The 17813-nt window shown below is 44.1% G+C and overlaps 1 protein-coding gene across 2 annotated transcripts in view; it reads left to right on the forward strand.

Annotated features, from left to right (window-relative positions):
- Positions 1 to 17813, forward strand: part of PLD1 (phospholipase D1) — a 370836-nt gene that overhangs the window by 212077 nt on the left and 140946 nt on the right. For both annotated transcript variants that reach the window (XM_086944395.1, XM_086944394.1), the window contains 2 exons: positions 2274 to 2332; positions 12795 to 12887. In XM_086944395.1, coding sequence (XP_086800521.1) covers positions 2274 to 2332; positions 12795 to 12887 — 152 coding nt within the window. The remainder of the gene's footprint in view (positions 1 to 2273; positions 2333 to 12794; positions 12888 to 17813) is intronic.

Below are 17813 nucleotides of genomic sequence, written 5' to 3' on the forward strand. Positions count from 1 at the left end.
ACATACAGCGTACAACCATACTGATTTTGACAACTCTACAGAGAACCTACTGCAATATGTTGCACAAAATTTGCCAAACTTAGTGCCTGATCAAACAATAGCATACAACACCATTGTTGAAAGTGTGGAAACAAAAGATGGAAAAATATTCTTCTTAGACGCACCAGGAGGGACTGGGAAAACTTACTTAATCAACCTAATACTTGCAAAAATACGCTCATTAGGACTATTGGCTCTGGCAGTTGCATCTTCTGGAATAGCTGCCACTTTGCTAACTGGAGGTAAAACAGCACACTCCATGTTTAAACTACCTTTAACTGTTTCCATTGAAAATGAATCCACTTGCTCAGTACGCAAAAACGGACCCTTAGGCACCCTGCTTCAAAAAGTGTCTCTTATCATGTGGGACGAATGTACTATGACACACCGCGCACATATAGACGCCGTACACAGAACTCTACAAGACATTAGAAATTGTCCTACAATCATGGGTGGGGTCACTTTTGTCTTTGCAGGTGACTTCCGTCAGACTCTTCCTGTTGTCCCAAGAGGAACACGTGCTGATATACTAAAAGCATGCTTAAAAGCATCACACCGATGGGACTCCGTACAAACTCTTACCTTACGCACTAACATGAGAACACATTTAGGAGGTGGAGATAATCTCTTTGCTGATCTTCTACTACAAGTTGGTAATGGAGATTTACACAACACAAATAATACAATTAATATTGAAAATTTAGGGACGGCTGTCTCGAACTTACAGGAACTCATACAACATGTATACCCAGACGTTCACAATATAATTAACAAAGACTACCAATGGATTTGTCAAAGAGCTTTAGTTGCACCCAGAAACACAAGTGTCAACCACATCAATGAACACATACTACTTCAAATCCCAGGGGAAACAAAAGTATATAAATCCATTGACACAGTATTACATACTGAAGACGCAGTACATTATCCTCAAGAATTCCTAAACTCACTTAACCCTTCAGGACTTCCACCTCATGTACTCCAAATAAAAGTTGGCATTCCAATCATCTTATTGCGAAACCTACATCCGCCAAATCTATGCAATGGAACCCGACTACAAGTTAAAAGTCTTTTACCTTATGTCATTAAAGCAACTATTCTATCTGGCCCTGCTGCTGGCCAGTTAGCTCACATTCCACGCATACCCATGATACCTACAGATCTACCATTTCAATTTAAACGTTTGCAATTCCCCATTAACATTGCCTTTGCTTGTACCATTAACAAATCGCAAGGTCAAACATATAAAGTTATAGGCATCGACTTACGAGAAGAGTGCTTCACTCATGGCCAGTTATATGTTGCCCTCTCTCGCACCGGGAATGTGCAAAATCAATTTATTCTACATCCTCATTCAAATGAAACAAAACATGTAGTTTACCGCGAAATCTTACAATAATGAAATACTTCATCTGTAACATCATTACACACTTTACTTTTCATCCCCGGACAACGTCGGGACGGGCTGCTAGTATCAGATAAATTGCTGTGAGATGAACCAATACCTACAAATATGTGTCATGCTGCACTCAAATTCCTAAATTTGGAAAAAAAAGTGCCCATCAGCTCCCGCTCGGTACCGCCCTATACATCATTTGGGCTCTCCTTACCAAGGAGAAAGTGCAGTATGTCTACCAGTATAGTATTGATAGATAAACAACTTCAGAAAAATCAAAAGTTGTACTTAGAGAACCAGAGAATTATTTTATATGGGTAGCTGAATTACAGTGCCAAAAATAAATTTGTGATGAAAAAAGTGCATTATTAAAATTAGGTAGTAATTGAGTGGATTACATAACAACTAACCCAATGATTATGCACGTACGTGTATAAATAGCAGAGAATCAAGATATACCGCTACTACGCTGCTTTTTACACGTGCATGAGGGTTTTTTACTTGGGACTAACACAAACATCTCCTGTATACCCAGGTTATGCAGGACAAGTGATCCTTCCTCTAATGATTTATGAATTATCAGTTAAGCAGTTAGTGGACATTTCCTCATATCCCAGACCTCAGTGTCATGGACATATGCCTCATTGTGTATGTTGTGACAACAGCAATATGTGTATGATTGATTTTAAGTCCAGTTCTTCACATTTATTTTTCTTTCTTGACTACATCTTCACTGTCACTTACAGACATTACTCATATTGTTATGCAATTTATAAGCAACTGTACGCACAATTTATTATATTTTAACAATAACTATGTATTTTCTTTCTCACGCTAGTTGGAGTTCATTGATGTTAGCCAACTATCATTTATCCGGGATCTTGGACCAAAGGGCATGTATGTTATTTATACAATTTTTTTAATTATCTATTTATTTCAGAATACTGATTTCTTAATTGTAAACAAAAAGATTAAAAAACTATTTTGAATTTGACTTTGGATAGCACTGAAAAACACTTTAATCAAAATCTTTTAATTTAGTATTGAACAATTCCAAGTAGGCATGCTTTCCAGCCGGGAAGATGTTACCTGTCATGGTACAAGGATATCTGGGAAATAGATTAACACAAATTTACATTTGTGACCTAATGGTATAGCCAAAAGATGCTTTCCACCAGCGCTTCACTAAACATTTCAATTCCCTCAAAAAACAATTTTTCCGATCTCTTGAAATCCTTGGTGTAGAAATTTCTTAAAATACCAAGATTTTTTTTGGGGTGGTATTTTGCTTTATAAATTATAAGGAACTTTTAAATAAATAACATCAATGTTCTGACATCTAGGATCGCGAAGATGAATAATAAGGGATGTGCGCTCAAGGTTGAAGAGCTGTGTGGATAAACAATGCTCCCCATTACACATGAAGGCAATCTAGGAAGAGTTGTTCCCATTCCAGGTCCGTGTGATGTGTACCACACAAAGTATGCATGTTACCTTCATGTCACAAAATGTCAGGATCCTAATATTCTTACCCACAGCAATAAAAGCCCAAACATGAGTGCAAGGAGAGCAGTTTTTCTTCCTATTGTTACTTTCGCATTCCCTCCTACTGCTTCAGTTGCACATGCCTAACTTAAGGTTTTTGTTCCAGTATCCTCATCAGTAATATCCTTAATGTCGCTAGGTTGCTTGCTACTTTATGAACAATGAGTTGCAAGAGTATGGCCTTTGTATGTTGCCATACCTTCTCTTTGCCCAGTTACCGGCATGGATTTCAATTTGGCATGCTTCCTATTTTAAATCACTTTGCATCTAGCTCTCGCAGTCTACATAGAAATCCAAGCATGTTTTATTCTTCAAATGCTGCTGTATGGTGTCTGTGTCTGCTATGCCCATGGATGATCAAGACAAAGATTTAGTATAGCTATGCTTTACACGTATTTAACTAAACATTAGTTCTATTGTACTTATTTCCTAGCAGACACCAAAAATGAACATTACAAGGTGAAAATATGTAATGGCCAATGCCTGCCGACATGGGTAGAGTTAGCAATTGCTCCTACAAACCCGCTGAATGCTCATTTCAGTGTCATAAATCTTATTGCACAGGCATTATCATTTGTTTAACAGCCTGATGTCGTATGCCACCAAGGAGAAATGTAGGAAATAAGAAGTAGAAACAGTAATTTATATAATACTCTTTGAAGGATTTTGAAAAGATATTCTTTCAATTTCCCTTTGAACTGTACACAGTTTTGCAAATTGATTGTGAAGGTGTCAGAGGGCCTAACTGCAGTATATAAATGATCCGGCAGAACCTGCTTCCTAACATTTTCTGTGCTCTTATATCCATCTTGTGGAACTTATGTTCGCAGACAATGGGTGACAAGAAGATCTTAGAGCCCAGTTCTTGACAGTCTTTGTCTGCCAAAGATAAGGACGACCCCTTCCAATAGCCTCAATGACACAGACACTTTGCGTTCTTAATCGATAGTGTCTCCCAGAAGGACCCCCAAGGAATGAAAAACCCAGAAGGGAAAAACCCTGAAATGATGACTGTAGAACAAGAACTGAGGCATTGGATCCAGTGGAAAAATGATCCAGTGGTAAAATGCAGAATGCAGGGACAGTACTGCAGAAATTGGCTAGAGATCGATCCTCCAACAAGAGCAAGACCAACAGGAGTGAGAATAACACCAACAGGAGCAGTAACCATCAACTGGAGTAAGGGAACACACCAACCGGACCGAAGAACACTCTGAAGAAGTGTTGTGACTCAAGGATGAAGAGAAAATGAACCAATTTTTTTATTCCCAGGACAGGAAGTCGTCTCATGAATTGGGCCTGCTTCTTGAATTGAGATGGAAGGAAAGATCACAATGGAAATGGCGGGCAGATAAAACTCCCTAGAATCCTCCCCAAGGATTCTGGGAAAGGGATAGAACTATGGTGACTTCCAACATGGCCCTGGGGAGAGGTTTTCCAGATACCAAACCGGTGGGCCAGCTGTTGTGAAGAACTGTCCATAGGCTTATGAGGCGGCCCACCGGCCTCATCACCCTGCAGGTAAATAAAACGTGCATACAGCTGTAAAGCGCAGGATACGAGAGACGCTGTTGTGAAGGGCACAGGCCGCAAGGCAGCCTGCTGTCTAACAGGTTACCTCCTTTAGCGTTGCCAGGTCTATGATTATTCTTGATGACATTCCCTATAACTTGAGGGACTTTACAAAAGTATGTAGCATGCACCACCAAGTGCATGTTATTTTTTAGGTCAAACATTTTATTATCATTTCTCTCTTGTATTGCTATATAATATTTATATAATATGGGGCTACTGCCAAAATTCCCTTGTGCACACCTTGTTGTACCTGCATCTGACAATATTTTCTGATAAAAATTGAAGAGACTAATTCCATACACAAGACATCAATGGACTTAGGTCATGACAAGGGTGCAGGGCTAGACTTTTGAATAGGTTCCAGCACATTTATTTACTCCTTGATACCAGTGGCTTGACTGTAAGACGCAATTTTCATTTACTGCTGAAGTCCCTACTCTTCATGCTGAAGTGCTCCTAACCATCAATTAGGACACTAAAGAAACACAGCTCCATCCAGATACTTAACCAATTCATTGCCACTCACTTGCTATCAATCTCCCAATTGAACTGTTCTAGCTTGTCAACTTGGCAATTAATGTGTTATTCGTTTATTAAGCACATTGCAATCCATCTCATCATAACACTGGATCTATTACTGTGTCTCTGTTCCATTTCCTGGTTAATCTCTGATTAGGACAGATCATTCAGCTTGTGAGACCTCCTCTTTAATCTATTTTCCTAACCTGAAAGTAGCAACAGTGGAGATTATTACTGAGTGACTGTTAAGTTGTTAATGCACTTTTTTCATAACTTAATATTTGGATCCTGTAAACAGCCTGAAATGCAGGTGTCTGCTGCCAGTAAGTGGGTTATTATTTTTTGAAGGCCGACCCTTTCTTACCTAATAAATACACTTTGGTTATGCCTCAAGACGAATCTCAGAGACACTCTTATCAACCCCTACTAGCTCTGGCACTAGCAGCCAGCAAATCTCAAGAGAAATGTTCGCTAAGTTCTAACAGTACCAAGTATTTTAAAAGTAGAGAAAACTAAATAATAAAATTGGCAACCCAATTTGAAAAGTAAAGAAAAATTATTAAAATTGAATAAACAAACCTGGAAATAGGAATTTGTAAACATTTAAGACAAAAAGTGCTTAAACAAAAGTAGCATGCCAATAAAAAGTAATAGTTTTCCATTGACTGGCATGATTTCATGGAAATGGAGCAGAGGTCGTATATACCAAGTGGGCCATTGAGGTTTCAGGTTTTACCTTAGAATGTAGTCTCTGAAATGGAGTTCAAAATCCTTTAGAAGGGTATGGTCTAAGGCTGGGGCTGGCAAGGGTTCCTCAAAGTCAGATACGTTGGAGAGCTTTGGCTGAAGCTGTTGGTTTGGGTGGCAAAAGCTTTGAACTGAACAGAGTTACATATCATAGCCTCTGAGGTCTGGTTTTGCAGCCTTATCCTGGTCCACGTCTTTCAGTGGGCAAGAATGGAAGCTATAGCCAAGCACAGTTCCACGACCTGGATATCTTCATCAGGCAAACCTGTTTTTCTTGCACACTTAATATGTGGCCTCACTAGTTGTGCCTCAGCATCTTGCCCCACTTCTCTGTACTTGGAAAAATGTGTAATGCGCAAATCTTTTCAGCTGCTGCGAAGGTTCCTTGCAATCGCTTCTGAAGCCCTCAAATACTCACAGCAGGCTTTTAGACACCTGGTCTTTTTTTTTTTTATTGCTTATAAAGCGCACGTACGCCCGTAGGCTTCATGGCGCTGTAGGAAGTTTTCAGAAGCACAACACAACAACAGGAGGACAACTTAGACCATCTGAGGATAGGCTTCTCTAAAAAGCCAGGTCTTAAAGGCTAGTCTAAAGGCTAGAATATCCTCGTGTGACCTTAAAGAAGCTGGCAAGGAGTTCCAGAGGGAGGCAGCAAGAAAATGAAAGGAGCTGCCGCCCTGACGTTGTTTCCTAACAACCGGCACCGTGAGCAAGTTTTTGTGACCAGAACGGAGGTTGCGGGAGGGGATGTATCTGGCAAGCAAGTTGATGATAAATTTGGGGCCTTTGCCTTGTAATGCCCTAAAGATAATGCAGCTGGTTTTGAAAGCCGCCCTCTGGGCTACCGGCAGCCAATGCAGATCTGCCAGGCCTGGCCTGATGGACTGCCATTTAGGAAGCCCACAGATCAGCCTGGCCGCCTGATTTTGAACCAGCTGCAGCCTCTTGAGCTGCCCGGCTGGAAGGCCCAAATATAAACTATTTGAGTAGTCCAGCCTAGACAGCACAAGGGCGATGGTCACCTGTATCAGGGCAGAATGGGTCAGGAAATGGGCAATCTTTCTAATCTTGCGCAGCTGAAAGAAGCATGCGTAAACAACTGACCCTACCTGACTTTTCAAGGAGAGGTCTTCACTGAAGGTGACTCCAAGGCTCTTAACCGTGCGGGATTTGGAGGGGGGATTTCCCATCTCCGGAGGCCAGAATTGAGGTCCCCAGCTGAGTTCGCTCTTCCCAGGCAAGATCAGTTCAGTCTTGCCTGGGTTAAGTTTTAGGTGGTTAAGGCCCATCCATCTCTGGATATGAGCCATGACCTCCCTAAACTCAGTGACAGCATCCGGCGACCCCAGGGGGAAAACCAATTGCAGATCATCTGCGTAGTTAAAGATCCACACTTTGAATTTCCTCAAGGAGTACAAGAGGGGACGCAAGTATAAATTAAATAAAAGGGGAGACAGGGATGAGCCCTGAGGGACACCACAGTCGTTCTTAATTCTAGGGGCTGTGAAGGTGCCCAGTCTCACTGCTTGAGTCCGGTCAGACAAGAATGATTCCACCCAGCTCAGGGCAGTACCTCTGAGGCCTGCCTGCTCGACACGGCCGACCAAAATAGAGTGGTCGACCGTGTCGAATGCAGCAGACAGGTCAAGAAGCACCAGTGCCTGGTGGACGTCCCTGTCTGCGTTACACCGAAGTGTATTCTGGACTGCCAAGGTTACCGTCTCGGTCGAGTGGCTTGGACGGAACCCAGCTTGATTTGGCTCCAGAAATCCAGTGGTTTCCACAAAGTTGGAAAGACAATTGGAGACGTGAGCCTCCAATATCTTGGATAAGAACGGCAACAGGGATATGGGACGATAATTTGATGAGTCCTGGGGGTCCAGACCTGGTTTTTTTATTAGAGGGATTAGCAGGGCGTGTTTAAAGCCAGTAGGTACCCTGCCCTGGGTCAGTGATTTGTTTAGTAGGGGTAGGATACCCTGAGGGATAGTCTGACCGATTTCCGAGAAGATGTGGGGGGGGGCAGATGTCATTAGGGGATCCGGACTTTACCCTCGTCAAAAGTGAAGAAAAAGTTTTACCATCAATGGCCGGGATGGCATCTAGTACAGAGGGATTATAAAAGACGTCATCCAATGGAAGTGACGTTGGGGAACTGGCAATGCTCGATTTAATAGTCTCTCTCCAGCCACAGCTCCTGTAGAGTTCAGTCCTCTCTGTTCAGCTGGGCCATATTAGAGTCAGGTGTCCCTCTAATTTTTGTGTCTTTGGAGTAGCAAGCTGAAGGTCATTCATCCAGCCCCTGGAGAGCAGTTCCAGTCCCCTGGATACCAGACAGAAGTCAGGAGACAGGACTATTTTTTCTTCTAGCAGAATCTTTTTTATAGGTGTAATCTACCTGTGTCTAGGAATGTTGTCAGCAGCTGTTGGTGAGGAGCTGGTCTTATCCTGTGCACTAACAACTGATTTTCCACTACCATTCCTAGACATTTGTCACCCTATGCCCACCTCCTCTTGAAGCACTTTCTTTTCCACTTTAATCAAAAAATTCCCAGAAATGTTCAGTTTAAGATGGCTGAACCCTTTTTCCACAAGGAGCGTTTCTGGCTATCTGCAAAACCACTAACTTAATTAGATGAGCTCTCCTCCGGCTGGGATTGGCGAATTAGTTCTCAATAAGCTCTGGGCATGAAGAGGTACAGCCCAATTTTGCTTCTCAAATGCAAAAAAAATAGTTTCAAGTCTATTGTTCTGCAATTTGCTCCTGCCTCCTCTCAGATAGATAATTCCTACTAAGTGTCCTATTGTGACAACCCCCAAACCTCCTTGAGTCCGGAGGCAAGGCTATAGTCTTGTAGAATGCTGGGCTTTTAAATTGAGCGAGGATGGATAATTGACATCTCAGGGTTAGATACGTGGCAGAACTGGTTTAAGTGCAGTTCATAAAGTTACTTTTCCAAAAACATTATCACAAATCTGATGTCACAGTTTAATCAAGATTATGACACCTGGGCGGGAAATAGCTTTCAATCATTTTATTAGCATTTTCTAGGCCAGGCCAGGTCGCCTCCCTACTGCCGAGCAGCACCACCTTTGCCTGCTCGCTCCACTGCTGCCGCTCCTAGCGCATGCTCACCTCCTTTGTGCCCCGGCAAGCCGCTGTGCATTTTGGTTCGCTTTTAAACCGGTTTCATTTTCTGCTGTTGTAATTTAGTGTATCCACTAGCACTGTATTGACTGTTTGCCCACTCCGCTCCCCCCACCCCCTCTTTTCTTGTCTTCTGCTAACTGTTCCTGCCGTGGCCCCCTGAAGCCACGCCCCCTTGCCACCCAGCTCCCGCCTCCCAGCTGCTCGCTCCCTCCCTCCCTCCCTCCCCACCTCAAATGGCGGCCGCCGCCTGGACCGCGCCCAGCGCCAGAACCCCTGGACCCCGCGCACGCCAAGACGCCAGACTCAGATACGATGCCAACACCCTCCTCGCCCTCAACACCGGTTGAGACCACCGCTGCTTCCAGGGAGCCCTGAAACGCACCCACGGACCCTTCTCCTGCCACACCTGCAACTTGGCCTGCGACAGAACCACCAAACCTCCAAGGACCGGACCCAACCACCTCCGCTGCATACTCCTCAACACCCACTCCGCACGCAAACACGTCGTCGAGCTCTGGGACCTACTCGACACCTCCGCCCCAGACGTTGCAGAGACCGCAACAACGGAATGGGAGAAGGAATAGCCATCGTCCACAAGTCCACCCTCCAGGTCCACACTCTTGCTGACGACTGCCTCAACACCGTCGAACACCTTCACTTCCGGATCCACACCGACCCAAACACCACCCTCAGAGGAACACTCATCTACAGACACCCTGGTCCCTCTTCAGCAACTCCATCAACAACCTCGCCAGCACCCACGCACTCGCCTCTACGGACTACATCCTCCTCGGAGACCTGAACTTCCACCTCGAGTACAACAATGACACCAACTCCGCCACCTTGATCGACAACCTCGCCAACCTTGGCCTCCGACAACTCATCACCGAACCCACCCACGCTGCCGGCCACATGCTCGACCCCGTCTTCTCCACAAGCAACAACATCGCCTTCAACCACACCACCGAACTCCACTGGACCGACCACAGCTGCATCCACTTCACCTTCAAGAAACCAACCACGCACCACCGCACCCAACAGCTCCCCCGCAGCTGCTGGAGCAAAGTCACCGAAGACCAGCTTACCTCCACCCTCGCCCAGAACCCGCCCACCGACACAGACGCTGCCGCCTGAATCTTCGGACAGTGGATCGACGACTGCGCCAACACCCTCGCTCAAGAAACCATCCACCAACCACTCCAGCAAGAAAGCCGCCTAGTTCACCGAAGAACTCCAGACCTCCAAACGTACATGCCCGGAAGTTGGAGAAGAAATGGCTCCACGACTGCACACCAGACAGCCACATAGCCCACAAGGACGCCATCTGCAGACATCACCACCTCATCAGAACAAGCAAGAGATCCTCCTTCAAACTCTCCAACCCTAGCGCCAACACCAACGATGTCCTGCCCTCACAAGATCTATGCGACTCACTGGGCACCTTCTTCCATCGCAAGATCGCCGACATTCACGAAAGCTTCAACACCCCATCTACCCCGACCGCTACAGACCCCACCCCGAACACCACCTGTGCTACCCAGCTGAACTCCTGGTCCCACGTAAACGACGACGAGACAGGCAAGGTCATGAACTCCATCCACTCAGGATCACCGTCAGACCCCTGCCCACACCACATTTTCAACAAAGCGGACGCAACCATTGCATCCCAACTACGGAAGGTCATCAACATCTCCTTCGACACAGCAACATTCCCGGAAAGCTGGAAGCACGCCGAAATCAACGCCCTCCTCAAGAAGCCCAAGGCGGACCCCAAAGACCTCAAGAACTTCCGGCCCATCTCCCTCCTGCCCTTCCCGGCGAAGGTCATAAAAAAAATCGCCAACTCACAGCTGACCCGCCACCTCGAGGACAACAACATCCTAGACCCATCCTAGTCCGGATTCAGACGAAACCACAACACAGAGACAGCCCTCATCGCCGCCACAGACAACATCAGGCGCCAACTGGACAACGGCGAAACGTCATCTCTCATCCTCCTGGAACTGTCTGCTGCCTTCGACAGGGTCTGCCACCACACACTAAGAACAAGCCTCCAAGAAGCCGGAATACAGGAGAAAGCCCTGAACTGGACCACGTCCTTCCTCTCTGGAAGAACCCAGCGAGTTTGACTCCCACCCTTCCGATCTGAAGCCACCGACATCATCTCTAATGCCGACGACACCCAGCTCATCCTCTCCCTCACCAAGGACCCTCACACCGCCAAGACCAACCTCCACGAAGGAATGAAGGCAGTCGCCGACTGGATGAGGAGCAGCAGCCTGAAGCTGAACTCGGACAAGACGGAGGTTCTCATCCTCGGCCCCAACCCCTCTTCGTGGGACGACTCCTGGTGGCCGACTACACTGGGAACAGCACCGACACCCACGGACTATGCACTCAACCTAGGATTCATCCTCGACTCCTCACTCTCCATGACAAAGCAGGTCAACGCCATCTCCCCCTCCTGCTACAACACCCTCCTCATGCTACGCAGGATCTACAAGTGGATCCCGACCAAAACCAGAAGAACGGTGACTCAAGCCCTCGTCAGCAGCAGGCTGAACTACGGCAATGCACTCTACGCAGGAATCCCGGCCAAACACCTGCAACAACTACAACGCATCCCAAACGCCTCTGCCCGACTGATCCTCAACGTTTTCCGCCGCAGCCACATCACCCCCCACCTCAGAGACCTGCACTGGCTCCCTGTCAACAAGAGGATCACCTTCAAGCTCCTCACCCACGCACACAAAGCACTCCACAACACTGGACCAGCCTACCTGAACACCAGACTCCACTTCTACACCCCCGCCCGCCAGCTCCGCGCAACCAGCCTCGCCCTTGCCGCCGTCCCACGCATCCAACATACATCCACCGGCGGCAGATCCTTCTCCTTCCTCGCTGCCAAGACCTGGAACTCCCTCCCCACCCATCTGCGGAAGACCCAAGACCTGCTCAGTAGCAGCACCCCCCCTGTGGCTGTGACCATACTAAACAGGCAGCTTTCCTCCACATTGCTACATCTGGTTATTGATTTTGGATGTCTTGTGGGTGTGTTCTGTCTGATAATGTGCATGTCCTTCAGCATAGATGGTTAAAGAAAATTCCTGGCAAATATATCTGCAAGAATGGCATTTATCTATGTGCTCTTTAATCCATCAGTGTGTTCATATACTTCATGTATGTCTCTAAAAATGTAAAGACTATAAATGGTGTATGGAAACTACCATTATATAGCGTTTGGGCTCAAAAAGACATCTGTGTGTTTTGTCTAACTATGAAGTTCATGTAGGCATGCCAGGAATTTCTCATTGAGATGCTGATGTAAAGCCTGTAATTTCCTGTACTTCAAAGTCATCTTCATGTTTATGTAAATCAATGGCATTTCAGATAATGCATTCTATTGATATTTTAAGCTAGAGCCTTCTAGAATCTCTAAGATGATACGGTGTCTGTAAACAACGGAATGCTACTCTGTTATGCTACAAAGCTCCTCCACCAGTTTCCCATATAACGATGTTTCAATTCTTACTAATACGTTTGAAGGTATGCAATATTTAAATTACCATAAGATGTATAATAATTGCTCATCCTCCCTGCTTCACATCTTTTATTTCTGACAATATATTGCTTCAAATCATGGAATAGAGCTGAGATGCAACTAATACGTGTGTGTGTGTGTATATTTGTGAGTATATATGTATGCATATATCTATAGATGTATATAATTTCAAATGTATAACTATTATCCTATCATTGATATGTATATGTGGAATAACGGTGTGCTTATTAACCAATTGTTTAATTTTGTTTTTTCAGAGAGGGCATGATAATGAAAAAGTCGGGTGGCTACAGAATTCCTGGTTTAAACTGTTGTGGGCAAGGAAGTGTCTGCTATCGTTGGTCCAAAAGGTAATTTTAAGCATATTTAGTCATTTTTACTCTTTCAACTTCCAGAATCCTTTTTGCCCTTTGGTTCATGGTGAATGCTCCTTGTGCATGTTTGTGTGTGCATGTTTGTGTGTGTGTTTTTTGTGCCTGTATATGTGTGTGTTTTTTATTTGACTTTATTTTGGCAATTGCCATGAAAGCAGATATAAGAATAAGTTAAATCAATAAAATCATAAAAATCCATAAAATCATGAACTATAGAGAATAAGGTCTAGTAGCATATGAGGGTGACATCAAAACAATTTTAAGTGTGAGGCAAAGTTCAGTTCAGAACACCAAGACATAATTGCACTGTGACATTCTCTGGAAGACCATATTCAAAAACAGCATGTCATCTTAAGCATGGACTTGGAAACGCAGCACAATGTTTCCGGATTGGCACCTATTTTTCTGCACCCATTGTCTTCAAGACTGGGCCTAATGTACACCAGCCATGGGATCCTTTTAGGCCTTGGAAGTTTTAAGATTTCATCCAGGCCCAGCTGAAAGGACAGTAAGACTGTTGAGGACCAGAACCTTCTTCCAATAAACCAGGGGTCTGAGCTTTACTCTGATGGCAAGAAGTCAAATGCCAAGGTCTTATCGGAGTGGCACTAGTAGAGTACTGGCAGGAAGATTGGTGAGGAGTTGGAAAAAACTATTTTCCCACCAAATAGAGACCCCCAGAGCTTGCATGTTGTAAATTTGCAATGCTAGTGTTATCCAGCGAAAGCTGGGCCCTTTCGAGGCTCTCAGGATTCCACAAGTATAATGATTTAGTCTGAGTTTACACTTTTGGATCTGGGGTGTCCTACCAAAATGCTCATTGAGAGTGAGTCCCGGGTATTCAAAGGTACGAACCTTCTCCAGTGAAGAACAGTTAAGAACTGGGTGCGATCTAGCCCTCTGGCAGGGATTCAATACCATATATTGTGCTTTGTTATGGTTGATCTCCATCCCTCTCTGCTTGCAGAAGACACCAAACTGTGTTATATCTTGTATATGTATTTATGTTTTCCCCTATTGCTTGGTTCCCAGCTGCTCAGCCAGTGTGAATGTGCTGCATGAAATATTGGAGTGGTGATGATCAATGGAATGTTGGGGTGCCTGTGAGGTCAGGTGTGACAGTTGGAGTATGGTCTGAGCAGCAGGCAGGCTGCTCCTGATGGGGCTGCTTTACTCACCTGCAACTAAGGCTTAATAAATAATTTACAAACCACACATTGACTACCTGATTTTCATTATAACAAACTGGTGCAACACATTTCGATGCCCAGTGGGGATCGCAAGACCAGAAAGGTGCCGTCCGCAAACATAAGTGCCAGGAGCATCCTGTTTGCCAGACGCAGTGCTCATGCTTGCACTGCTCTAGAGAGGTTACCAGGCTATTAATGTATAATAGAAAAAAAGCGGGGGCTAAGATACACCCCTTTCTCACCCCCAGGACACTGGAATGGTGTCTGTCAACTCCACAACATCACCACACCTAAAATGTGCATAGTTGTCCTGATGGAGTCTCCTGAACATATCAATCAGATATTTCAGAACCCCCATGTTAGTTAGAACTGCCCACAAGCCCTCCCTACAAACAAGATCTAAGACTGACCAAAGGTCAACAAAGATGACATAGAGGCACCCACCCCCAGTGTGACATACATCCAGTAGATTAGTTGTAATTGGAGCACTTGGTCAAGGGTGATTGTTCTGGCCCTGAATCTAGCTTGGAGATGAGTCAACACTCCTTCATCCTCAATCCAAGCCTGCAACCTGCTCATCAGAATGCTTTTAAAGAGCTTCTGTGAACTGTCAAGACTAACAAGGCAGTACTTTGACGAAACAGACCTAAGACCCTTCTTATAGTTTGGGAAAATTTCAGCCCCTACCCAGGCCAGCGTATGGTGAGCCCATTCATGATGTTATTGAAGAGAAGCACAAAATTAGGGCACCAAAAATATCTTTCTCTGTTTTAAACAACTCACCAGGCACCTTATCAAGCTCCATGCTTTCCGTGGTGTGATCCAATCAATTGCCACAGAAACTTCACTCCCGGAGATAAGGCTGGGGCCACAATCGATGTGGTGGAACGAAGCTGCTGCAAGCGAGATACCAGATAATTGACATTCTTTTGTCCAGTACCCTATTGCGGGCAGGCCTTCTGCGTGTGTGTCCAAGTTCACACCCTCACGTGGCCTGCTAAGTGAACTCCGTATTGGGCCAATGGTTGACACCAAGGTAAACTCATTCCCTGCAACACGAGGCATGCTGCAAGAAAACTTAGTTTCGCTTCAAAACAGGTTGGTAGTGATGGAAAACTATTGATAATTAGTTTTCTTCAAGACCTTCTGCTGGCCTGTAAAATAATAAAATGGTATATTATTTAGAATACACAGTGGTTCCCATGTTTTTATGCCTGAAAGATTGGTGAGACAAAGAAGATAGGCGGACTGTCTGGCAATTGCTAGAAATAAATGATTTCACATCATCAAAGAATGGAAACCCTTATTATTAAACATGTGGAAGAATATAACAATGGGTTAGAAAACCCCTGGAATCACAAGTTCCTGTTGTTGCGAACTGGCCCAGCAGAGAGCCAACATCAGAAGAACACCAGAATGCAACTATTGGACAATTTCTAATTGAGCTTGTATTTGATGGGCTATTGGGTCATGTCCTATGGACTTGAGGCAAGCTTTTCCTTTCTCCTCATGTAGATTTGTTCGGCTCATTGCAATTTTAAAAGCTTGGAACAAGATCTACTGTCCCATGAAAGCGATATGATACCTAATTTTTAATTAAGACTACTTTCCACACTGTATAAGGGGACTTGTTCCTTTTCGTGTTCATTATTTATAGCCAAGCAGAATGTCAGCCTAAATTTATTTGCTGAAATAATGTACAACATGTGTCTGCGTAAAGAGCAAAAATCCTGTACCATATTGGTTCTTTGCGGACCACCTCTAAATGAAGGATAAAATAACAAACACACCTAGAAGATGATAAATGTACACTAAATAAAAAAATCCTGTCTTATTTCCTAGATCATATATATTTACATTTTCTGAACAAAGCATAATTGTATTTGCATAATAGAGGTAACATATGATGCATTAATGAGAAAAGGTGACACGTGCCCATGTTAGTTGAATAGTTAGGTAGATTGAGATGTGAATGTAGTTATGAGAATTCATGGAAGTTTGACAGGTTTGGGATGAATCATGTGGAGAAAGAGCCCGATTTGCAACAGAAGAATCAAAGTGCATGCAGATGGTGGGAGGCAATCAAGATGGGTGGTGTAGTAGGGAAAGTTTTTTTTTAAATAGGTATACTCATGTACACATTATATTTTGCAAACTAACAACACCACTGAAATTCACCAGTTATAGTTATCTCAAGTAACAATAACTCATGCCCTAAGGTAACAATAGCTGGCACCCCATCATGCGCATTGTTGTCATCAGTGATGCCATTTGAAATGTTGCAGACCCATTTCCTTAATCAATGTGGAGGTTAAGATTATTGGGAGGGTCATACTTGGGAGACTCACCTCGTGGGTGCATGAGAGGTCTATTCTCTCTGATGTCCAATATGGGTTCAGGTCAGATAGGGACCAGTTGACCAGAACCTCAACCTCCATCTCCTGAGTGCCAGATATACTCAAGAGAAGGGAGTGGGGGGGCATTTCATCTGGCATTTATAGACCTCAGCTTAACCTTTGACAAAGTCAATGGGGAAAACTTTTGTCTGAACTGGGGTGCATGCGGATGGATTAAGTCCTGGTAGCCTTCATGAGATCTCCATAATGGTCCGGTACAGCCCAAAATAATGAATCCACCCAGCCGTTTGAAATTAAAAGGGGAGTTCAGCAGGGGTGCGTCCTTTCCCCCTTCTTATTCATAATATATGTTAATATGCTGGAGGAAGTTTTAACCAACATTGAGGCAGACTTTCCCAGGATGGGAAGAAGGCTAATCCCAGTCCTTTAGTATGCAGATGATGCAGTTTTATTAGCCCGCACTGCCGAGAGCCTGCAACCCTTTTTAGATTCTTACAGCATTTTTATGAACAATCTGGACCTTTAGTACCAATTAATTTTTTTGTTGCAGTGATATTATCAATAATGGCATAGATCATGTCATGAGTGATGTAATATGTGGGGTAATTAGCAGTACATGGCGAGGGCATGGGTTATAGTTTCCTTAGGGCTCGATTTCTAATTACTTGAGATAAATATAACTGGTGAATCTCAGTGGTGTTGCTAGTTTAAAACGGTGCTTTTTAACTGACATTTTCACCCTGGCACCTGCCGCACACAGCTTTCTGGCATGCGCACTGGGCAGCTGGTCTTGTAGGTCCTGATTGCTCTTACTTTTTTAAACAGTCACAGTACCAAAATATATAAAGGTGGGCGAACAAGCAGTGAGCATATCCATATATGTAAAGCAGATATATAATCTATGTCTAAAAATCATCAGTATTTTGAATCAAATGTATATTTTAGTATATCACACAATGCAATGTTTAATAACCGTGATTATTATAAAATAGTTCAATAAAGTTTTTATTAAGAAAAATAAAATCCACATGTATGGGAGTCTTTCTTTTAACATAGTTTTTATGATTGGATTTGGCGGACTGAAAATGTTAAAACAAAGACTTAAGAGACATGTTTTTCCCCTAGAAAACAAGAGAGCCTTGCAATCCAGCTGAAGAGCAAAGATCTCCAGCTAATAGTGTTTTTGAAAAATATGGTAAGCTCTCCTGAGGTCATGGATTTAGTGGCCCTGCAGGCTTACTGTTTTTTTCTTATAATGTTTCTGGGGGATGCTACATTCCTTGCAAACCCACATAACATTAAAAGAAAGCTTGTTGATGCCTCTGCCCCTACTAGGACATCATCAAGCTGAAAAG

This window comes from Lissotriton vulgaris, chromosome 11 (genome assembly GCF_964263255.1).
Source record: "Lissotriton vulgaris chromosome 11, aLisVul1.2, whole genome shotgun sequence".
In the NCBI taxonomy this organism is placed as follows: Eukaryota; Metazoa; Chordata; class Amphibia; order Caudata; family Salamandridae; genus Lissotriton; species Lissotriton vulgaris.